The sequence below is a fragment of the Culex quinquefasciatus genome, chromosome 2 (genome assembly GCF_015732765.1).
Source record: "Culex quinquefasciatus strain JHB chromosome 2, VPISU_Cqui_1.0_pri_paternal, whole genome shotgun sequence".
NCBI classification, from domain to species: domain Eukaryota; kingdom Metazoa; phylum Arthropoda; class Insecta; order Diptera; family Culicidae; genus Culex; species Culex quinquefasciatus.
The window spans coordinates 115,203,821-115,228,855 of record NC_051862.1 but is presented as its reverse complement, the minus strand read 5'-3'; the positions used below and the strand labels follow the sequence as shown (position 1 = coordinate 115,228,855).

The 25,035-nt window shown below is 39.9% G+C and overlaps 1 protein-coding gene across 3 annotated transcripts in view; it reads left to right on the top strand.

Moving 5' to 3' along the window:
• Positions 1–23,712, top strand: part of LOC6052361 (histone acetyltransferase KAT6A) — a 38,796-nt gene extending 15,084 nt beyond the window's left edge. Inside the window, exons 2-8 of one of the 3 annotated variants that reach the window (XM_038257494.1) lie at positions 3,585–4,157; positions 4,229–4,560; positions 4,632–4,748; positions 4,818–5,011; positions 6,326–6,433; positions 16,693–16,984; positions 17,069–23,712. In XM_038257494.1, the coding sequence (XP_038113422.1) occupies positions 3,594–4,157; positions 4,229–4,560; positions 4,632–4,748; positions 4,818–5,011; positions 6,326–6,433; positions 16,693–16,984; positions 17,069–23,408 (7,947 nt within the window). In that variant the 5' untranslated portion in view covers positions 3,585–3,593 and the 3' untranslated portion in view covers positions 23,409–23,712. Of the gene's footprint in view, positions 1–3,584; positions 4,158–4,228; positions 4,561–4,631; positions 4,749–4,817; positions 6,434–16,692; positions 16,985–17,068 lie in introns of all 3 variants that reach the window. The other 2 variants (XM_038257493.1, XM_038257495.1) reach the window with 2 other exon arrangements.
• Positions 23,713–25,035: the final 1,323 nt, after the last annotated feature.

Here is a 25,035-nt window from a genome sequence, read left to right as displayed (position 1 = left end):
GGGGTCGTTAATGTGAATGGTTTGATTTTTTTGGATTTCAGAGATCAATGTTTTTCTCTTTTTTTTTTCATATAAAACGTTTAAATTTGAAATGCTTTCCAAAAAATAATAAAGCAAATCGACGATTTTGTATGTTTTATAAATGATCTCCAATCTGTTCAGAATAAGTGCGATAAAAACATTATGTTTTAATTATAAATCAACAAAAATCTTACGAAGTGTGACACTCATGGACACTCCATTGTTCGTTTAAAAAAATCTAAATACCTTGAGCAGATGCTTCAGTTCATTCCAGTCTATTTTCTGACTTTGAGCGAAATGAGCGGATGAGCCGTTCAAAAAACCCAATCATTTAAATGAGCGATCGAAAATGAACGGTTTTGCCCACCACTAGATCAAATGTAAATTTCCGGATAGTTGCTTCCTTGACTTGATATATAGTTCACACTGACCTGACCTTACCTGGACGTCAACCGAAGTGCACGCAACAAGATCAGTGCCATTGCATGCTCTTAGGTATCAATCCTTGGGCTGCCACATTGCCACAACTCCGAGAAATTCTCGTTTTGCCTTTCTTACTAAAGAAAGGTATAGGTTTTACTTAATGGCTGGACGTCATTTTCATCATCATAAGTAAGACGATACAGCAGGAATTTAAATCGGGAAAATCGCTAAAAAAATCACACTGCATCGATTTTCGATGCTCTATCGATTCATCTTGACAGAACTCGTCTATCTCCAACCCTCGAATTTTGAGAAAATAAAATCCGTGGAGATCGAGTGATGTTCGTATGTGGTAAAATTTTGCCGAATTTTGTGTCGCGTTGTTCTCAGCTCCCCTGAATCCGATTTTGATTCTTCTGAATGCAGATAAAAGCTAGTGTGCTGAACCTGGGCGAGTTGCCGCTCAAATTTCGAAATATCCATCTGTTTTCGGATGTGGACAGACTTTTCAACAAAATACACAGTTTTCAAATGAAAATATGGTCAAAATGTTTCATTTTCATATCTTTTATTTATCTCAAAAATTGCACTTTTCGAGCTCTACAACCTCCCAAATTTTCATCCAGATTCATATTATGGTTCTGGATTTAGAGACGTTTGATTAACCTACCATAAGAAAAAAAAATCCCTTAAAAGGTAAAAGCCCACCTGGTGACCTTCGCCAACATTTTTCATTTCTGATTTTATTCGAAATTTCTTACTACATTCATAGCACATGACCATGAGTGAGAATCTGAAACAAATTTGACATCGATCGGCAATCCCGATCAATTTTTAGAACAATTTACTTTTTGCCTTTCTTACTAAAGAAAGGTATAGGTTTTACTTTATGGCTGGACGTAGAGATGGGCTTATTTGAGCGAACCGTTCTTATGAACCGGCTCAAGCTAAAGAACGAATGAGCGATCGCTCAGAAAAAATGAGCGGCGGTTCATTTTGTGAACCGGTTCTTTTCAAAGAACCGTCAAATCAAAGAGCGAGTCGAAGAACGAACCGAACGAGAGCGAATGAGCGAGAGCGAATGAACGGAAAGAACGAACGAAGCGCTTGATTAGCGTCGCTCGCGCCGTCGTCGACGTCGTCGAACGGCGTCGTTTTCGCTCACTCTTTCGTTATTTCGCTCTCGCTCATTCGCTCTCGTTCGGTTCGTTCTTCCACGCGCTGGTGGTGACGGTGCTGTTGAGAAAAGAGGGGAAACTAGGTTCGCGGTTTTAATCCATGTATTGGACCGTTTGTGATTTAAAATGTAATTTACCACAGCACATCACACAAACTTGGTACTCTTTTGTGGTAATTGTTCAATAGTTTTCATAAGGCATTTGTTCAGATCTTCTTTTTTGACGCTTGTTTTGATCATTTTTTTGCTGTCATGAATAAAAGTTGCTGTTCAAGACTATTTTATCAAGTGCAGCAAAACGCTACCTCAAATATGCCTGTTACTGAACACCAAAATCTATTGTTTCTCAAAATAATGGGAAGATAATTATCAAAACGATAATTCAGCTTACTTTTCATTACTTTTAACGATTGAAAGCATAATTTGGTTGAAAATATTCTCTTCTGAATAAAATTCAAGTTTGTTTACCTCTCTATGAAAAAAGTTTTAGATATTTGTGGATTTCAGAGATCAATGTTTTTCTCCTTTTTCATATAAAACGTTTGTATTTGAAATGCTTTCCTTAAAAGGATAAAGCAAATCGGAGATTTTCTATGTTTTATGGACGATCTCCAATCTGCTCAGAATAAGTGCGATGAAAACATATATTTTTGAATTATCAATCAACAAAAATCATACGAAGTGTGATCATGGACACTCCATTGGTCGTTTAAAAAATCTAAATACCATGAACAGATGCATTCCAGTCTATTTTCTGACTTTGAGCGAAATGAGCGGATGAGCCGTTCAAAAGAGCCGCTCATTTAAATGAGCGAACGAAAATGAGCGGCTCACAGAAATGAGCGGTTTTGCCCATCACTAGCTGGACGTCATTTTCATCTTCGTAAATAAGACGATGCAGCATGAATATTAATCGGAAAAATCGCCAAAAAATCACACTGCATTGATTTTCGACGCTTCGTCGCCAAGTTGTCAAGTTGAGCTTCGAATACTGGCGCGAGAATGCTGGCGCATATATGTTTTGGCTCGACTTGTAGTAGCTTGTCTACCGATGTTTCCTTCAACATGTATGATATCGTAGCTTTTCGGTTTCTTTTGCTCTGTCCGTTTATTGAATAACTGTCCAATGTTTATGCAAAAACTTTTGTGACTTAGGACATTCATCCCGCTACAAACAATTTGTTTCCCGTGTGCTCCTTAAATCGCCTTTAAGTAGGCTTCATTTTGTCGTGATTTCGTAAGTTTATTTAACAGAGTTCATTGGATTCGAACAGGAGCTTTCTAAGCCGCTAAGCTTTATATCGTTTTCAAAGTTTTCAATGTTCGCAACGCCAATGGCTATCTACCTAAGGTTCTCGCGGTTGAGTGTGTAGTGGTGCGGTTGTAAAAATAGCTATCTCTGACTCTCTCACTTTCGTAGATGCTGAATGGCAAGCTTCCCACTGTGCGGTTAACTCGGTTTTGCTTTGCGCCTGCTTTGTTCGGTTTTTGGGCTCGTTCCAAAACTAGAAAACCAAAACCGCAGTGTGCGTCTTCACTGGCGCATGGGAAGCTTTCTATGCTCGCGTTTGTCATAAACGCTTGCTTGATTAAGAATTTATACGATTAAAAATATTCTTTTGGTGAAAATTGCGTTTTCAATTTCTTTTGGAAAACACATCATTAATAATACCTTGCTTTCATCATAAGATTTTTTGTATCAATCATCATCATTTTGTGCTGACGTTATAAATAAACAAAGTCGATGTTATGAATTGAAAGAAGTAATATTCTTTAGTAAGAAAGGCTCTATCTGGTGGGATTAAATCAGGTTTTTTTTATCGAGCTTTGCGTTCCTGATTTATTGTACATGCCTATGCGTATTCTTGACAAATACGTAAATACTTTTACAGCAACAAAAATCTTCTGTTTAACGTCTTGGAAAAAAAACTTATACTTTTCAACTTTCTTTTCTCTCACGCAGATTGCAACCATGCGTGAAAACAGTGACGACGTCAGTCCGCACGTGTGGAAAGAATGGATCCTCGAGGCCATACGGCGCATTCGGTGCCAGAAGCAGCGCCCGAGCGTCCAGCGAATCTGCCAGGCGATCGGCAGCCATCACAAGTTTCACGAGGACATTGTGGCCGAGAAGCTCGAGGAAGCGGTGGAAGCGGGCGCCGTACTGAAAGTATACAACAAAGGATTGCACTCCTATAAAGCACCAACCAACACACAACGTCGTGTAACGGCAGTTACGAACAGCAGTGATCTGTCACGTTTGGTAGCGAAAGCGGTTCGTGACCTGGGCGAGTGTGATGGGTCGACGTTAAAGTCGATCGAAAACTACGTTCAACAAACAAACAATTTGAACATCATGTCTGACACAGACTACAACCAAGTAATCAAAAGTTCAATCCGGATTGCACTTGCCGAAGGAAGCGTGGTGCAGGAAGGCAAACTGTACAAGCTTGGCAGTTCTGCTAAAAACGTGGTCAAGAGAAAATCAAACTCTCCCAAAAAGAGAGACAAACCCAGCAATGAAATTCCTGCAAAGGTTTGTAAAATGCATGATTTTTAATTATTGTGACCCTAATTATGAAATGATGTTGTTTGTTTTATTTACAGAAATCAACAAACACCGTGTGCGTCGAGTGCCTCGGCACGGACACGAAAGGTCCAGCGGGCGGTCCGGAACCACTCAGTTCTTGTAACGGGTGCGGCATGTCGCTGCACAACAAGTGTGCCAGCGGCGATTCCGACCTGGTTCCGCCCCTTTCCGTGCTGGTGACGCGGGGCAACAAATGGTTCTGCGAGGAATGTCGATCCTGTGACGCTTGCGCAACGCAGAACGAACGTGGGCCGTGCGTGCTGAGCTGTGGTAACTGCCCCAAGGCGTTCCACTTCTCGTGCATGGATCCCGGGTTAAGTGACTTGAAGAAAGTTAAAACAATCTGGAGGTTTGTGTGGAGAAGATTGAAATTTGCGTGAAACGTTGGTTGTTTGACTGACTTGTTTTTGGTTATTTCAGGTGCGTTGTATGTTTGAACAATTACAACAAAACCGCCAAGGCAGAGGTCGGTTCCCCAAGCATTGAAACACAAATCCGAAAGTTACCTGAAGCATTGGAGGAAAAAAGAAAGAAGAAGTAATTCCTTTCGGTAGTGATACTTTAGTGCTTTAAGCTAATACACTTTTTCACACTTTAACCCAACAGATCAACACAGGATAGGCACGTACAGCAAGGAGCTCAACCGGTCGATTTGAACCAGTCTCCAACGGCGCGCCATTCGGGTGCGTCGGTCAAGTCATCATCTAAAGCGAGCGGTGCTAAAATTAGTAACGTTCGTCGTATTAAGCAGCCCCAGTTATCATCTCCCGAGTCGCCGGAGCGGAAAGAGGAATTGCCTGGTAAACTTTTCAATTCATTTACTTCTACCATTGTTCCAACCCCGGTGACCAAGAACGTCACATCCAAGAACGAAGCAAGGGTTCCAAGTCTTTTTCTCAATGGAAATGTGTCACACTCGTATCGCTCACAATTTGAAACAAGCCAGTCGCCAGCCGACCATAGAATGGTTGCAGGCGCGAACAGCTATTCAAACGATGAAATGAAATGTTCAAACTTGTCTGGTCCTCCCAATAAGCGGTCCAAAGTAACTTCTAGATCTGGCAGTGATAAAGTTCACTCGGGTCCAAGCTTTTCAAAAAGTTACTCTAATAAAGCAGGTCCCATTGCCAATTGCCGAGATTTCAACTTGTCCGATTCGTCCTCGGAATCGTCAAGTAGTGATAACGAAGACGATAACTATTCCTCAAGTGAGAGTTGCACGTCCAGCTCAAACAGTAATGACTTATCCGGGGACAGTTCGTCCGATGAACTCGAGTTAAAAACTAACAACAACTGTGATAAAATGCAAACAAATCCGGCAATATCTGGTAGTGTTAATACCATGGACAGTAGAATAATCGCATCTCAAGCGAGCTCAAAGTCGGTAATGACCAGCCAGAACACAGCAGCACTGGCGTTCGGCAGTAATATGTTTAGCAGCAACGAATCGTGGGGGTTTGCGGCGGAGGCTAAGAAAAATATTGACATATTTTGTCCCAAATCATCTAGCGACCCAAAGCAACTGACTACGAGTATCGGCTTACCAGCAGCGTCGGTTCTGTCGGATAAAAAAAATCGTCTAAACGTTAAACCGAGAAAAAAAGATACTCCAACGGCAAATTGCAACTTGTTCCAAACCGTAGCGTCCGCTACTAATGTAGCAGTCTTAGGAGAAAGACATTTTCAAAAGACGCAGAATGCATCAACTGACACTCTGTCCGCAGGATCCTCGTTCAAAGAAACGTCCAAATGTGTGGAAAAGAGCTTGAAATCCAGCAAACAGAAAGCATCGGCCTTAAATTTGAAACATGAAAGCAAGAAAACGACAGAAACTTGCAACAAAAGCACAATTTTAAGCCGCTGCTTTTCATCGTTGAAAAACAACCAGCAGCAAGCCATCAAGGACAATTACAACTTGTTCATGAGATCCATTGGAGAGGAAGGAATGCCAGACAAGCTATCCCCGAGCAAGCTTGTTAAGAAAGCGATCAATGAAAAACACTTTGACCAGCACAAAAAGCGAAACTTAACGAAGACTGACCCACAAACGCAAAAAATGTTCAACACCGCCAAGTTGAAAGCTCTCGAAGGCGACAATAGTGAACTTCTTACAGGCGAAGCCCCAACAGCAAACAAGCAGAAGACGAAATCTTCTTTCGCCACAGATTCGGTTGGAAAAGCTGCGACAGAATCCTTGCACCATCCATCTTCCTCTCGAATTGGTAAGATATATCAAATTAATATGACGAATGACTAAATCGATTGAACTGCTAATCCTCTTTCTGACGCGGTGTACATAAAAGCGTTAAAAAATATCCGGAAGAATTGTTCCCTAATATAAAATTTTCAATGCCATGCCTTTAATGTTACATTATTTTTACAATACACAAACTGTCAACTATCTTAATGCTATGCAAGTTTATAAAACAAATTAACGACAAGGATATTGCGCATCCACTTGTTGTCGTTAAACACTTGGTTGTAACGTCATTTGGCAGAAGCGACGCTTGGCAGAAAGAATATTTGACTAAAAGGTGCTTGGCAGAAACATTGAAAATGTATTGGCAAAATAGCTGGCACCGCAAGTTTTTCTAAACGCTCCCTCTATCACTCTCTCTCTCTTTCTCTTTCGTTCTCTCAGCCCCCTCTTCTTCTGGTGTACATTATGTTGGGAGCGCGCAACTAACAAAGTCATTCACCGTTTGTTGATATATTAAACCTCTCGATTACATGGATATTGAAAAATACTTATGCTTGAGTATCAAATAATCTGGCTCGTTTTTCTAAAAGCCTTTTAGTCTAGTTCTTTCTGCCATTCGCTGTTCTGCCAAATGACTTACGGCCAAGTGTTATTTTGGGTGGGCGAAACGTGTTCATAATTAAATAAAGTTTTAACAAGTTCTCTAAAGGTTGACATAATTTTCTGTATGCAAAGTTTCTTGAAAAACGAGACATTCAATGCTTGATTTGCAGTGTATCAGACAATATTACATTTTTTACAGTTACTTCATTCTGTCATTCTCAAAAGACAAAACGGCATACTTTTCTTCCCTAGAAATACCAGTGCTGAAAAGTTCATTATAGCTCTAATTTAAGTTCGGAAAAGGTCAACTTATAAACACTTGTATTGAAGGTAATACTTTTGAAACTATTAAATTTTTTGACATTCAAACGGGAAAATAAACGATTGACTGAGTTATTCATTTTGTACGCTGCGTACGTTGCAGAACTAAACTTTTTCAGTACTAGTAATATTTCGAAGCCTCTGTGCTCAATTGTACTAACTAAATAGGAACCCAGCAAGCTTAGCAAAGCACAAAAACGTAGTTTTTTTCAAATTCTCTACCAAAACCGAAAAAGGATTTTATTTGTATTTTTTTATTTGGCTCAAACTTTGTGGGGTCCTTCCCTATGGCCAAATAAGCTTTTTTGTGTTATTGGTTCACCCATACAAGTCTTGCAGGCAAAGGGCGAATGATGCTGATGATACCTCTTCAGTTGACGCTCAGGCGAGGAACATTTTGGAAGGAGCGTCACTGACTACGTCCGTAGTGCTGTTAGATCATTCTTGATCAGGACAGTATAGCTCTGGTTCCTTGCAAGTGTCCTATTTTCTTACCTCCACGTTGGCTTGGTTTTCATGATGACCTAGCTGGTGGCCTGTGGAAACGGCTCGTAAACCTTTGACCGCCGCGGGTCAGAGTCGAGACGGCTGAAAGAAAGGGGCGCGACAATGTGGGACAGGGAAGTAATTTGTGATTGTGGACGGTATTGTTTTGATTCGCAGTATGTTGAGTCAACTGCTGTGGATGTACCTGAACATCGCAGAACGGGATTTCTCTTCTTTTCGTTTTTATCTACCATCTATATTCTGTTTATTTTGTTTCACTGATTCTCTAACCCGCCTTCTGTTTATTATCGTCCATTTGTTTTCGATTTTACTTTCATGATTCTCTTATTTCTCAACGCTTTTCCACTCTATTTACTAATTGATGCTGCTGTAACAAACTGTCTGTTTTCCCTTAATTTGGCAGCGATGTCAATTTTGTTTATCTGTATTTATCTATTTGAATAATTTTTCATCTGCCCTATAAATTGCTCTGAATACAATCTGAGCTTGTTTGTTACCTCTATTTATTAACTATTGTTAATTTCTTTATCTACTTCATAAATTACTATCTTTCTTTTACTATTGATTCTTCAAATAGTATATTTCTTTCACTGTCCATTGTTTTCAATCTTCACCCTTTTCTTCAAACAAATGAGGTTCGAGCCCTTACTCAATTTTTGGAATGATTAAAGAATTAACACAAATATTACTATTGTACTTTTGAAAAACTTTTATAAAATGCTTAGGACCAAAAATGTAACAAAACACCGTGACAAAAAAATAGCAACATATAAACACGACTCAACACTAGGAAAGATTTCAGGAGAAAACAAAACACAGTAAATAACAATTAGTTTTTGAATTCAAACTAAAAATAAAACAGTTTTTTCTTTAATGAAAATTGATAGGCACACTACAAATGGTTAGGCGCTTATACTTACATCAAACCCTACGTAATGTACCACCCCAAGCCGAGTTAAAATGCGTAATCGGAAAAGAAGGTGTGCATGCCTGGCACGAACACTAAGAGCGTGTTCTAGCGTGCTGCTCGTACTGACTCAGAGCAAGGGTGAGATGTAGGTGTAAGGGCAGTGCGTGTTCGTTGGGAACCTAGTGCATAAGATCGGTCAAGGCCCGTTCTTACACTGAAAATTGCGAATTGCGAATTGGTTCACCCATACAAGTCTCCATGCAATTTCGGCAGCTGTCCATACAAAAATCGTAAGTAAATATTCAAACAGCTATAACTTTTGAGTGAATTTTCTGATCAATTTGGTGTCTTCGGCAAAGTTGTATGTATTGGTGAGAATTATTGAGAAAAAAATAGGTACACGGAAAAAAATTTTGCAGATTTTTTTTATAATTTTTTTTACAAAAACTCATTTTCCCAAAATACGTATTTATGTTTTTCGAGATTTTTTGATATGTTTTAGGCGACAAAAACCCGCAACTTTTGAGCCATAGAGAAACATGGTCAAAAAATCTGCCGCCGAGTCATAAATTGTTGATTTTTTTTTGATTTTTGGAAAAAAAATCGAAATTTCATGCAAAAACAAATTTAACGTAATTTTTTAATGTTAAATTGAATTTTCAATCGAAAAGTTCTTTACAGATTTTTTGATAAAGGGCTCTGTTTTCAAGATGTAGCCACCGAATATTTGATTTTAGCTAAATACAGTCGACTCTCTGGCTGTCGATCTTCTCGATATCAATATTGCTCCATCTATCGATGAATTTTTCAGTCCCTTCAAACTGCATACTTCGATTGGCTTTATTCCTCGATATTTTCTCTTGCTTGAAGGATCTCTTCCTCGACGGTCCCTTGAATTCTGTTTGCTTTAAAAATCGCTTCCGGTTGTCAATATTGTCACTATCACATGGCTTGCATAGACATTTTTCTTTGCAAAACGAAGCTTTGAAGGGTGTTTGACATTAGTTTGTTTTTGTTTGCTGGACGTTGCCATGATTCTCTCCCATAGCTGGGTACCAAGAAAAACATTTTTTTTAATCGAGTCTTCATTTTGCATCGTTTTGTAAACTGATGATTCTCTTCCTCGACGGTCCCTTGGATATTGACAACCAGAGAGTCGACTGTATTTGCAGTTTTTCAAATTTAAAAAATAGTGACCATTAGTGACCATTTCTAAAAATATTTTTTTTAATGTTCAGAAAATTTGCTATAAAATTGTCTAAGAGACATTGAAGATTGGACCTCCGGTTGCTGAGATACAGCCACTTTAAGGAAAAGAAACACGAAAATTGAAGTTTTCTAAATTTCACCTAAACAACCCACCATTTTCCAATATCGATTCTCAGCAACTAATGGTCCGATTTTCAATGTTAAAATATGAAACATTCGTGAAATTTTCCGAACTTTTCGAAAAAAAAAAAATTTATAATTTTTTAAATAAAGACTTTCCTTTTAAATGGGCCAAACATTGGATGTGACGCCCGTTTAAAATGCTAGTCTTGATTTATTTATTTTTTTCAAATATTTTTTTCGAAAAGATCGGAAAATTTCACGAATGTTTCATATTTCAACATTGAAAATCGGACCATTAGTTGCTGAGATATCGACATTAGAAAATGGTGGGTTGTTTAGGTGAAACTTAAAAAACTTCAATTTTCGTGTTTCTTTTACTTAAAGTAGCTGTATCTCAGCAACCGGAGGTCCAATCTTCAATGCCTCTTAGACAATTTTATAGCTAATTTTCTGAACTTTTCAAAAAAATATTTTCAGAAATGGTCACTCATGGTCACTTTTTTTTTAAATATAAAAACTGCAAATATTTAGCTAAAATCAAACTTTCGGTGGGTATATCTTGAAAACAGAGCCCTTTATCAAAAAATTTGTAAAGTACTTTTTGATTAGAAATACAAATTTACATAAAAAAAAATTGAAAAAGTATACAAATTGTAATTACGAGCTATGGTTTCAACATTTAAATGAAAAAAATGTTTTAAAATACTTTGAAACTTTGAAAAATATTTGCAACGGCCTTAGGGCATCTCCACCGCAGGGAACTAATTGCGTTGCAAAGCTAATTTGGCACCCGCGTCAAGCCCACCGTGGTACTTGTGCGAGAGCTAATTTAGGTTCGAGTTCATCCGTGTTCATCCGAATCTAAACAAAACTCAGGTTTAGCTCCGGGATCTACCGGGAGCAAATCGTCTGACGGATGGTTTTTTCAAGCAAAACAATGTAATTAGGCCAATGTGAGTTTGTAAAAAAAGAATTTATCCTGCTCACGTTAGTAAATGTCAACATTAGGAGTGATGATTGATTTTTCGGTTTCAATTCTTCGAGTTTGGAGGTATTTTCCTTCCTGTGCTGCAAGTTACGCATGAAAAATTACTTTTGACAATGTGGGGTGATGCAGTTTAGTTTTTTAGGTCAGATTGGGGGTGTGTTTGAAACATGAAATCCTGATCTTAAATTCTTATGTTCTTAAATTCTTAAATTTTAAAATTCTTTAATTCTTTAATTCTTTAATTCTTTAATTCTTTAATTCTTTAATTCTTTAATTCTTTAATTTTTAATTCTTTAATTCTTTAATTCTTTAATTCTTTAATTCTTTAATTCTTTTACCGAGCCACGTAGCCCAGTGGTAACGCTTCCGCCTCGTAAGCGGTAGATCGGGGTTCAAATCCCGGCTCGGACCAACACAACTGGTGATCTTTTCCCTTCTGGAATCGATTGCTTAGTAAAGGGAAGGTAGTGTATCGTCACAAATTGGACCTTATCACGACACCTTAGGTAGGCGACCTATGGAATGTTGACATTAACCTTAACATGTTAACATTAATTTGAGAATGAAACTGCCACTGAATCCGCTTTGTAAATGCCGGCCCCGATACTCTTCAAGGGTGTTCCCCTCAGGAACTGGGAAAGATTAGTTTTTCTTTAATTCTTTAATTTTTAATTCTTTAATTCTTAATTCCTTAATTCTTCAATTCTTTAATTCTTTAATTCTTTAATTCTTTAATTCTTTAATTCTTTAATTCTTTAATTCTTTAATTCTTTAATTCTTTAATTCTTTAATTCTTTAATTCTTTAATTCTTTAATTCTTTAATTCTTTAATTCTTTAATTCTTTAATTCTTTAATTCTTTAATTCTTTAATTCTTTAATTCTTTAATTCTTTAATTCTTTAATTCTTTAATTCTTTAATTCTTTAATTCTTTAATTCTTTAATTCTTTAATTCTTTAATTCTTTAATTCTTTAATTCTTTAATTCTTTAATTCTTTAATTCTTTAATTCTTTAATTCTTTAATTCTTTAATTCTTTAATTCTTTAATTCTTTAATTCTTTAATTCTTTAATTCTTTAATTCTTTAATTCTTTAATTCTTTAATTCTTTAATTCTTTAATTCTTTAATTCTTTAATTCTTTAATTCTTTAATTCTTTAATTCTTTAATTCTTTAATTCTTTAATTCTTTAATTCTTTAATTCTTTAATTCTTTAATTCTTTAATTCTTTAATTCTTTAATTATATAATTATTTAATTCTTTTATTCTTTTATTCTTGAATTCTTGAATTCTTGAGTTCTTGAATTCTTGAATTTTTGAATTCTTGAATTCTTGAATTCTTGAATTCTTGAATTTTTGAATTCTTTAATTCTTGAATTCTTTAATTCTTTAATTCTTTAATTCTTTAATTCTTTAATTCTTTAATTCTTTAATTCTTTAATTATATAATTATTTAATTCTTTTATTCTTGAATTCTTGAATTCTTGAATTCTTGAGTTCTTGAATTCTTGAATTTTTGAATTCTTGAATTCTTGAATTCTTTAATTTTTGAATTCTTGAATTCTTGAATTCTTGAATTCTTGAATTCTTGAATTCTTGAATTCTTGAATTCTTGAATTCTTGAATTCTTGAATTCTTGAATTCTTGAATTCTTGAATTTTTGAATTCTTGAATTCTTGAATTCTTGAATTCTTGAATTCTTGAATTCTTGAATTCTTGAATTCTTGAATTCTTGAATTCTTGAATTCTTGAATTCTTGAATTCTTGAATTCTTGAATTCTTGAATTCTTGAATTCTTGAATTCTTGAATTCTTGAATTCTTAAATTCTTAAATTTTTAAATTCTTAACTCTCAAATTCTTATTTCACAAATTCTTAAATTAGAAGATCCCTTAATTTCAAAATTCTTGAATTCTTAAATTCAGAACCTTTTGAAATAAGAACTGCAAAATTCTTAAATTCTTAAATGATATTATTTTTTTCATCATCATAGATTACAGAAAAACTGATAATATTGGAGTATTTTCGGAAACATATGTTGGGTTCGAGAAATTTTTAGAAGAAAATAATACAAATTTCGTGTTTCGATTTTTCTGAGTGGCGAAAATCATCAAGTACGAACTGCATTTAAAATTTCAAATCCCTAGATTTATGATTTTTCAAGATTTTCAAATTTATAAACATAAAATTTTCAGCGTTTCAAGATTTTGCGTTCTGAGATTCGGCCTCATGCGGCTATTTTTTGATTGAATAAAACTTTATTTAATCGTCTGTGATTTTTGTGTTTCTTCTGATGGAGCTCTTGATTTTGTTCCCATTTTTTTTTATTTCATAAAAAAATAAACTCTCTTGTATGTTGTTGTGAAATTATTTTTGTTAATATGGCGCGGATATCGCGCGGATTGGATTTTGGGACGGCGCGGATTTGGCGCGGATTTTTTTCGACTTCTCCGTAACAACCCTGCAGTTGGCACATTTTATCATCTGGCGGACGTCATCCGGGGCTTTCTCCAGCTTCGATCCGTGCTTCTGGCCAGTGTAAAAACGCCAGACCAGACCACGGCGTTGCAGATGGTTTTCACCTCGCGAAGCTGCGTCAGCTTCACCGAACCCTTCCACAAGATGAGGGGGTAAAGTACCCGATTTCCACCTTCCGATTTCGACAGCACTTTGACTTCCCGCAGGATATGTAGTTTTTTTTCTAGTTCTTCGATCAGATCATCAACCTCGAACACGGAGAGACCCGAAAGGACAATCTTCACTAGGGCGTCCTCCGGCTTGGCATGGGTGAAGACCTCCGCGTTCAACTGCACCAGCTCAGCGGTTATTTTTCTCAAAAAGGTCCGCGCACTTTACCGCGGATGTCAACAACTCCCGGGATGCTGTCACCGCTGATACTGCTGGAGTCATCGTCTTCCATCGACTGCAAAATGTCAAGCCCGTTGGCAAGTGGGATTGGCTGGGTGGACGCACCAGCCCAGGTATTTTCGTTTGGCGTGCTAGACAAAGCCGAGTAAGATGCCCTTCGCCGGAGTGAATAGCCGTCATCCGCAGCAGCGAGTTGTTTCACTTCGGTGTCCAAAGTGGGGTTAGTTTTCTGTTTCGGACCGTAGTCTCGTCGATCGAACGTGTGCTGCGGCGGTGCCTTTGACTTCTTTTTTCCCATATTCGGCAGGGAAACCGCGCGAGATTACGCGAGATTAACGATTTTGAAAGTAAACAAGCCCGAGAGCGACTTTTCCACGATGTTGACTGGTTGGTAGCTGTCAACGAACTGTTGGTTGAAACACCCTTCCGTATGTATTAGAGTGTTTCAACTAAACAAAAAAAAAAAAAAAACTCAGATAAAAGCAAACAGATTTTTCTCTTGTAAAGGATACCCATAGGGACTCCCTGGGCCTTGTAAAGTCAAGGGGCATGATTTGATCCTAGTGCATTAGTTAAAATTTGGGTATACATTCTTTTTTATAAGCGCTATGGACACCACTTCATGCTACGAGAACTCGCTTTGTCGCAGCCCCAGGGCTTAAGCGTAGACCGATAAGCTGTCTTCGTGAACTAGGTAGTTCTCCGATAGTGAAAATATCACAATTGCACAAGACACCGCTGCTACTGTGACTTTTTCACTATCACAATGTGGGTTTTAGGTTGGGACTTCAGGATAGTACAATTGATTTGTTGCTTAGCATTAGCATTTAAAATAAATCTGTATGCTTTCGAAATCTATTTGATGATAAATTTAGTTGCAATTGTTAAGTTAGAGTAATGCTGTCAATAAACTTTGATTGATGTAGAATACTAGGCATTCTTTTATGTCAAATTGTCCATAGAGTCTCAATCAATCAATAATGTTATTATATCGGACAAAATTCGTTGATCTGTTGAACTAACGGTTTTCGGATTATGGTTGTATTGACCATTGTTGCGAATCGAGGAACTACGGATCTTTTGACGTAAATGGTAATTTGTTTTTGAAATCGCGATTTCTATCCTATTTGTATATCAGTTCACAAATTTTAATTGTTTTTTGATAGAAGTAGTACTGCAACAGTTAAATGAACATTTAGTTTTGAACAGGATTTTAGATTAAAATTTAGATTTCCACGAATAATTGAACATTTTGGACTTATGAATAACAAACAACTGTGCATTTATTCTAGAGTCAGATCCATACAGCGTCAGTGTTTATTTGGTCGAAGTGTACTAATTCATTGGCAGATCTGATTCTAGTTGTAATATACGACAAGACTACTGACGGACGTGACAGGACGAGGGCCCAGTTTAGAGGTTTCAACATCAACGATGTGCGGCTGGACCACCCTCCCAAAAAAAAAAAAAAAAAAAAAGGATACCCATAGGGACTCTCACGCCAAATAGCAGCCCATTTGGCTGAGAATTGGCCTTTCCTTAGCGGTCCTTAGCCGGGAACCGTAGTGTAGGGGTAAGCGTGATTGCCTCTCACCCAGTCGGCCTGGGTTCGATCCCAGACGGTCCCGGTGGCATTTTACGAGACGAGATTTGTCTGATCACGCCTTCCGTCGGAAGGGAAGTAAATGTTGGCCCCGGTCTAACCTAGAGGGTTAGGTCGTTAGCTCAATCCAGGTGTAGGAGTCGTCTGCCTGGGTCCTGCCTCGGTGGAGTCGCTGGTAGACAGTTGGACTCACAATCCAAAGGTCGTCAGTTCGAATCCCGGGGTGGATGGAAGCTTAGGTGTAAAAAGAGGTTTGCAATTGCCTCAACAATCAAGCCTTCGGACACCTAGTTTCGAGTAGGAATCTCGCAATCGAGAACGCTAAGGCAATGCTGTAGAGCGAATGATTTGATTTTGATTTAGCGGATTAAAGTTTACATCCTGAGTTTTTTTTAAAAGGTCCAAAAAACCAAATTTTCAGTTTTTGCTTTTTGGGTGTTTTTAATACCCCTGACTCAAGGCGGTTTCAAAAACACCCAAAAAGCAAAAACTGGAAATTTGCACCATTTAAAAAAAATCCGGAAATTTCTATGGGATTTTTGTGCTTTTCGTTCAATCGTTCCAAGTCTAAGGACAACATGGATTCACTCGGAATAAAGACAGGTGTGTAGGGGATGGTCCAATGAACACATTCCAGAAGGAATTAGGGTTGTCCATTCTGTCCCCAAGGTGCGCATTGGATCGACGTCCAGTGTCTCCTTAATCAACGATTCATCCTTCAAAAGCATCGCATTGTCCACAGTTTTTACGAAGATAAGTGTACAGTCCTCTTTTAGTCAATCTGACCGCGAAATGTAACTTAACGACTTTGGAGAAATATTTATTTTGTGTACTATGTAACATCACGAGTTCTGATGGATTAAGAAAGATCAGGTTTGGTAAGGCAACCAAGATTCTGACGCTAGTATTTGCGCAAACAATGTGAATGTAGATACAATAACTAGCCAGATTCTAACTATGTCCTGAATAACCGGACAGCAGAAAAATAAATCAAAGATGTATTAAGAGAGCATTCCACAATTAATGTGTGAACTAGGGTTTAAGTGTTATTTTATTACATGATCTATAAAGACGTGGTGATTACTTCTCAAATTCGATTTAAATTGCCTTCACCCTTTACCATGTTTTTTTTCTGGTTATCTCCGTTTTCAGAACAACCTCCGTTGCCGAATGGAGTCACCAAGAACGACGTCGATCTGTACAAAGAAGTTCGCGAGCAGGCAACGCATTCGCTGGCCGAGCTGATGAGTCTCAATACCAAAGTTTCATTCGTTCGAGACACCACACCCGAGCCTGTGCTGCCTAAAAAGCCCCTTCAATCGTCCAAGCTGCAGTCACCGTCAAAGTTCATGGCCGCGCAAGAGCGATGTCCTGCTGCCATAGAGTTTGGGAAATACGAAATACAAACCTGGTATTCGAGTCCATTTCCTCAGGAATATGCAAGGTAGGGGATCGACGAGTGTTTGAAAGACAGTGTGTGTGTGTATGTGTGATTTGCAAACTAAGGATTGTTTCTTTTGTTTATCAGGTTGCCAAAGCTGTTTTTGTGTGAATTTTGCCTAAAGTACACCAAAAGTAAGGCGGTTCTTCAGCGGCATCAGGACAAGTGCACCTGGCGGCATCCACCGGGAACGGAAATCTATCGCTGCAACGACATTTCCATCTTTGAGGTGGACGGCAACGCAAACAAGATTTACTGTCAAAACCTTTGTTTGTTGGCGAAGTTGTTTCTGGACCACAAGACGCTGTATTACGACGTGGAGCCGTTTTTGTTCTACGTGCTGACCAAGTACGACCGGAAGGGCTATCATTTGGTAGGTTACTTCTCAAAAGAGAAACATTGCCAGCAAAAGTACAACGTGTCGTGCATAATGACAATGCCGCAGTATCAGCGACAGGGCTTTGGAAGGTTCTTGATAGATTTTAGTTATTTGTTAAGCCGGGAGGAAGGGCAACCCGGAACCCCTGAGAAACCGCTCTCTGATTTGGGTCGTGTAACGTACCATGCATATTGGCGGTCCGTAGTACTAGAATATTTGCACAATAACAGAAGTCGGTTCGTTTCTCTGAAATCCATTTCACGGGAAACTGGAATTGTGATTGCCGATGTTGCGCTTGCTTTTCAGTTGTTGAATTTTGTCAAATATATTAAAGTTGAACAGGGCAGCTTCAAGATTTATAAACCGGTCATTTGCATAGACTGGGACATCGTGAACAAGAACAACGAGCGATTGTTGAAATCTAAAACCAGGCGAACAATCGACAAAGAATGTCTGCGCTGGACTCCGCTGCTGTTGGTGGCACCGACGTTTGTCGAAAGTGATCTAAGTCCGGACCATTTACCGGCAGAGGACAAAAGATTGAAGCAAGAGAAGGTTGAGGATCTTGCTCCAACTCCGGAGCCGGACACTGGCAAACAACATCCAATCTCGGTAGTGGCTGCTTTGCAGAGCGATGTTTGCGAGGAGTTCAGAGGCGTTAAGAAGCGAGGCAAGAAATCATTCACGTCGTTCAAGGCCAACAAAAGATTCAGCAGCAGCGAAAAGCGGCCGGTTATTCCGGCTCAGCCAGAACCGTCTACAGCGCCAGTTCAAGAGAAAAGCGAAGTTCCAACTCCGGTTATATCAACGTCTGCGGCTGGACGCAAACGGGTTCGTCCCAACAAGTTCGATGATACCACGTACGATTTGATGGTAAAATCGCCACCCGCATCACAGCTAGCCACAACATCCGACAAGCATGACTTCAGAAAGCGAAGGCGGTCAGATGTGGCAAACACTGGTGAAAGTGACCCAAAGCGAACCCGTCTGTCTACCGATGCTGAGGCAGAAAAAGCGACAAAGCCGAATGCGAGCACCTCTCGGAAACACAAGCAACGAGTTCCATCGCCTGAGCCGGAGCTAAAACCCCCGTCCGAGTTGCGGAAAAACTCAGGACTGGCCATGGACCAAAGTGATACGGAAAATGCCGCCAGCGAGGAGAAGCCGCTCGACGAGGAACCAGCTTGCCGATCACCTGATGTGCCACTTAAAAGCAAAAGGCGTGCTATCCAGCGGCTCGGAAGTCGCAATTCCACCCGGATCGCTGCTTCGTCTGTACCTGCAGAAGAAGTATCGAAGGAAATGAGTCCAGTTGTTAAAAGACAGGCAACTCTTCCGGAGTTGCTTCGTGCCAAACAGGCTTCACTTTCGGCAAAGGATAGCGGCAGAGCGAGTCAGGAATCTCAAGGAAGCAACTCGATGGACATTTGTTCAAAGACTGATTCGGAAGAATCAAAGCCATCGGAAGTGGAAAACCAGCTGAGCAGTAGTAAAGCTGATTCAACGGGTGAAGTTTCGTCCGGGGAAGCCGATGATGAGATGGAAGAAGAGAATGAACGAACTTCAGACAAAGCTTCTGTTCTGACCACTACAAACGAACCTGTAACAAAGCAAGCCACCATGTTGGTTTCACTCGGGCCGACCCATTCAAATGAACCGCCCGCCTTGGACGAGCCGCAAAAGTCCCCCGGAGAATGTCGAGAAGACGAGCGAAACGAAACTAAACCAATCGATTCGGAGGTTGATGCCGGAAGTGCCACTGATAGCGTCGTCAATCAGCATACAAACCAAGTATTGGAGAAATCACCGGAAAAGAAGGAGGAAACGCCTGAAGCTGCTGTTGCGGATGCAGACTGTGAGAAAAAGAATGAAAACAGTCAAGTTCAAGTTAACGCCGAAAGCGAAGAACAGGAGAAGGAGAGTTCCCTCGAAGCGGCACCAGAGTTAATAGCTGAGGGGACCAGTGATCCAGACAAGCCCGTAGACAATCCCGCGATTGATGGCGTAACTGAGAGCGTTTCGGAGAGTTCAAAGCCGCCAGGAAAAGAAGTTGAGCAAGTAGTCCAACCAAATTCCTCAAAACAGCAAACAGATTCACCAACTGATCAATCTGTATCTCCCTGCATAGATCTGAAGGTAGAGGACTTGCCTGACTCACAGCGGTCGGATAATGCATCGCCGAAGAAGCTATCGCCGGATGCGCCCGAAGATGCGTTGTGCGAGGAGAAAAAGGAGAAATTTATCAACAGTACAAATTGTAACAAAGAAATTGTTGACGCAAATAAAGAAGCTTCGCTGAACGAAAAAGTAGAACAAATTTCCGTTATAACAGAATCCAAATCAAGTTCCACAACTACTACGGAATCGTCGGCGGATTCCGGTGGTGTTGTTAAGCAAGTCGAGAAACCTAGTCCGACAAAACACGAGCAGCAAACATTTTTTCTTCCCGTAAATCAAAGCTCGGAAACCAGCGGCAGTAATACAGCAAGTGTTTTGAAAATAAATGAAAACTATGACAAGAACCAGGAATGTCGAAGACCCAAGATTATTGTCGATGTAAAGTCTAGCACTGAAAATTCTAAGAAATCTCCTGAAAAAGAGGTTCCTGGTGACAATGTATCGTTTGAGGGCGATGAAAACAAAAATTCCGTGAAAAATCTGCATAGGGAAACCAAGGCAGAAGACAGTGGCAATGCATGTTTGGATAATGTCTCGTACGTCGGCATGGTGGATAGCGCCGGATCTCATAAGAAAAAGTTCATCAAAAGTGCAGCCGAAGAGGCCAACAAACTGGCCGAGACAGATCAAATTCCAAAGGAAAAGTCGGTGATTCAGCAGTGTGAAGATGTACGATGTTTTCCAACGCTACCGGTGACGGTTGCAGTGAGCACAGCCGTAACCGTTCAAGCGAAATCCTACGAACAAAGCAGCATACCTTCCATCAAGAACGTTGACGTGAAAAAGGAAACATCACCAAATAAATTTCCCAAAACTGAATCGTCGACTCAGTATCGGCAACTTTCCCCAAACAATGCTGATAAAATTGTGGACAACAAACCTTCAGTTGGTGCACACGAGAATGAGAACTGCACAGACGCAAAAAAGTTCAAAGAGAAATCGGTTGCTGTCGATGATACTAAAAAGGTGAAATCTGATTTTAAGAAAACGCAAAGCACAAACGTGAAGTCGGAAACGAAAAATGAAAACGCGAAAGCACGAAATGAACAAGATTTAAGTAATTTTAGTGGAAATGTGTTGAAAAGACCAGAAACTATCAAAAAGGAATCACAGAAAAGCACATCATCGTCGAGTGTCAACAGTAGTGCAAAGAATAGTTATGGGTCAGAGTTGCTAAAACAAAACATGACAAACCAAGATGGTAACAAAATGGGTGGTAACGTTTCTAGCAACAACGCAAATTCCAGGACGGACAAGTATGTTTCGAAACATAACATGCATGATACGAAAATTGATCTCAATAAGATAGCTCCACAGTTTCCTGCAATTAATCAACTACCCAACTATCACACAACCTCTCAGTATTGGCAATTGGATCCGTATTATCAAGGATATAATTTGTCCCACCTGGATGCCTCTAATCAAAAATCACCTAACAAGTTTCATCTTGACCTAGCAACATCGATGGCGTACGGCAGTTTTCCACCTAATATATATCAAACAGCATTCCAACAACATCAGGAGCAACAATATCAGCAGCATCAGCAATCCTACCAGACAAAAGAGCGCCAGAACCAAAGAGTTGACAAGAAAAGTCAAATGAATTTGAACAGTGGCAGTGACATACACAAATCAAACAAAGCCATGAAGGCAATGGAAGAATCCAAGTTTAACAAAAGTGCCACTGAACATCAGACGCAACAGCAAATGTCTGGTGTTAATATGACTGTCAACATAGACGGTATTTCATGTGCCAAATCGATTCCTGGCCAATACATTAGTCACAATCAAATTAAAGCAAATTCGAAAGCAAACAAGTTGGACAACAAATCAAGTGAAAACTGTATGCTTGTCAAGTCGAACCAGCAGCAACAGCAGCAGCCTAATCATCAAACTGCTCACACCAACAACCAGGCGGCATCGTGTCAGATGGTCGCTATTCAGCAGCATCAACAACAGCACCATAATCAGCACCTTTTGAACAAGAACATTCACCCACAAACGATCAACTCCAAAGGAACGTTCCAAAACGAAGAGCAACAGCAGCTAGGTCAACAGGACAATACGAACATTGTTGCGACCGATATCAAACAACAGCAGCAGCAGCAGCAGCAACAGCAGCATGGAGGTGAGGTACAAGCCATCGGTGGTTTTAATTCCGATGCGAATTCGAATTCAGTCCACAACATGCACCAGTATGGACAGTGTGATTTGGATGTAACCCAGTTGGGGTTGGAATCTCCGGCTAGTATTTCCACCGATATGACAGCTCAGAATTCCGTCGAGAGTATTCGTCCTGCAAGTGTTATCCCACATCAGGTTAACCAATATTCAGATTGCTCAATTCAGCAACAGCAGCATCAAACACAAATGCAACAGATGAATATGCACACTCACGTACCAGCTTCAAGTCCACAGCACCAAACCATGGCAATAATCAATAATCAAAGCATTGAACAATCCAACACTAGCGGGCGAGGGAAAGCTCAGTCACAGATGCAACATCAAAACAATCGAACTTCTACAACAAATCGTTCGTCTACACCCAAAATAAGTAGAAATACTGCCACTCCAGTTGGAAATCATCCTCAGCAACAGCAACAGCAGCAGCAGCAACAGCAACAACAAAGACATCAAAACCGAGCTACTCCACCTGTGGGTAATGCCTTGCAACCGTTAACCAGTCCTGGTCAGCATCAACAGCACCAACAGCAGCAGCAGCAGCAACAACAGCAGCAACAGCAACAGCAGGCAATGCAACAGCAAAATGTCGTACAGCATCAGCATCAGTTGACGTTGCAGCAACAAATGCACCAATCGTATGGTCACATTTCGAACCACCAAAACCATTCACAAAACATGCATCAATCCGGCTACATCACATCACAGTTAGGATTATCTAGTCAAAGCTATCCACAATCGCCGACGTCATACGGGAGCGTCCCCATGACGACTGTGATACAGCACAGGATGTCCGGAAGCCACACGAGTTTGGCGACCCCCAACAGTTTGCACAGTCCGCACCAACGGTTGGGCCCGTCGCCGTCGTCTTGTGCGGTTTCTTCGGCTAATAATTTCTACATCCAGTCAGGCAATGTAAGCCATACGCAGTCGCACACACCAATACCGGCTTCGACACCAACGCCAACGCCCACTCCTACCCCAACTCCACAGATGGATAGCCCCTGTCAAGCCGGAAACATTCAAGGAACCGTCAGTCAGGGAAACGTAATCCAAGGTTCATTATCGTGCCTATCCAAGTTGCAGCAACTGACGACTAGCGTGGACATGGTAGGTCCGTCTTGTAATACTCCTCCAACGGGAGCTGTAAACATTACTCCTCCGCCGAATCATCACTCCCATGTTGGTGGCTCGATCACGCCGTCGCCGTCGCACATGAGCAACCAAAATGCGGTGAGAAACATTTCGACTCCACCGGCATCAATACAAACTCAAATGCCTTCGCTGAACTATCACAAATATTACACCGGTAACATGAACGTAGCACCGATCACGGGGGCACAAAACAGTAGCGGCCGATTGTCTCGAAACACTGCGTCTGCCCCAATTCAACACATGAGCAACAGTTCCAGCCGGGTCAGCCCTAACGTGGCCATCAGTCCGAATCTTATGTCGCCTTATAGCACACTGAATACGTACCGAATGTCGGCAGCACAATCTTCAACCACTGGCGGTTACATCGCAAATCCGGCTGCCGGGTTCATCAATAATGCTGCTCAAATTCCGGTCCAAATGGGTGTAATGAACATGCAATCGCAATATCAAGACCCTTCGGCAATTCAGAGAGCACAGCAGAATTCGATGTATCCGGCGGCCTATTCCGCCTATTTACCTGCTATGCGGCGATAGGAGTAGCAGAAATAGTGTGTTTTGTTATGCACAATCGTTTTATTCGTATCTTCTTTGGGATCAGCTCTCTTCAACTTCTTGATTGGATTTAATTGTTCTAGTTCAGCGAATAAAGTGTGCTGAAATACCTACTTCTGGAAATAGTCATATGGCAAGTATTCACTTATCGTCGGTTTGTATAAAAACGGAAAGAACAATATTGCAAGCGTACGCAACATTTCGAATCGTAAAATAACTTGTATGTAGTTAGTTGTGTAAGCAAAAATAAATTAATAATAGAGTTGTACATTTGTAACAAACGTAATTATGTTATATTATTTGTTAAAGAAATGTGAACTTTTAGTTGTATTATTAAAAAAAATATTATCTAATTCCTAACATTGTCTATTTCTATATAACGATTTGATGACAACCTTCAGAAACATAACAGAACAGTCATCTCACATATTCGGAACACCCACAAATTCGGAACACTTTTGTGATAATTTGTCAATAGCATGTCAAATGCAGCTTTTCTCTCGACCCTGCTATTTTTAGGACCTTTATTTGGACATTTTCTTGCTATTTGATTAGTAAAAGTAGTACTTTTTGAACAAAAAACATCACTTCAAGACTATTTTATCCAGAGCAGAAAAACACTGCCTCCAAATTGCCTGTTCCATGATTGTGGGATGTTATTGTGCCTCCCACAATTGTGGAACACCTGAATTTAACTGTTATTTTCACAAAAAAAGTTATCAGACCATGGATAAAACATCACTAAGCTTGAGTGAAAGGGCCTGTTATAAAACAAAACCAGAGGCGACTCGTCCACCTGTTCAACCTGTTCATTGAACAGGTAGACGATTTCAAGCGAATAATGTTTATTTAAATATCGAGGAGCTTTTTGTTTGAATATAAGCTCACGTTAACAAAATCAACGCCCTGACCGGCTCCGTGGCTTAATGGTTACGGCTTCTGCCTCATAAGCAGAAGGTTCAGGGAACAAATCCCGGCCGGTACCTTTGAAATTTGGAATCAGGAATTTGAATTTTGAATATGAACAAAAACGAAAATGAATCAGGTGAGATTCGAACTCACACCTCTGGATTGGTGGTCTGAGACGCTAAGCAGTCGGCCATCAGAAGGTTTACACTCTAGCAGTGAATTGATCCGTAGTGTTGAAACATGTTATTAGCATTAGCATTAGCATTTGGAGGACGCCCCACCACCGGAAGGCTCCACAACGCTTATACCACTGTTTGGTGTGGTTGTGTTAGACCCTCATCCGGAATAATAATTCAACACGGGAGATACCATGTCTTCATCTTTTGATGAGTGTGTAATACAGCCCAGGGCATAAGGGGGTCCACGCCGGGTCCAAGCTATCCTCGGGGAAATGAAGGAATGTTAGTAAACACCTATCTAAAGTGCGCAGGGACCCCTACGTCACCTTAGTGGTATAGATGTTTGTAGGGAGGTTTTGGACTCAATGTTAGTAGGAGAGGTAGAACCCTAGGATACACCCCGAAAGGTATTGCGGGCGAATAAAGTAGAGTTAGTTTTTTAATTATTAACTTGACCGATCACGTTGCCAGTGCAACCAGCTCTCAGTGTTGAAACATGTTATCTCCTCATATTAAATACG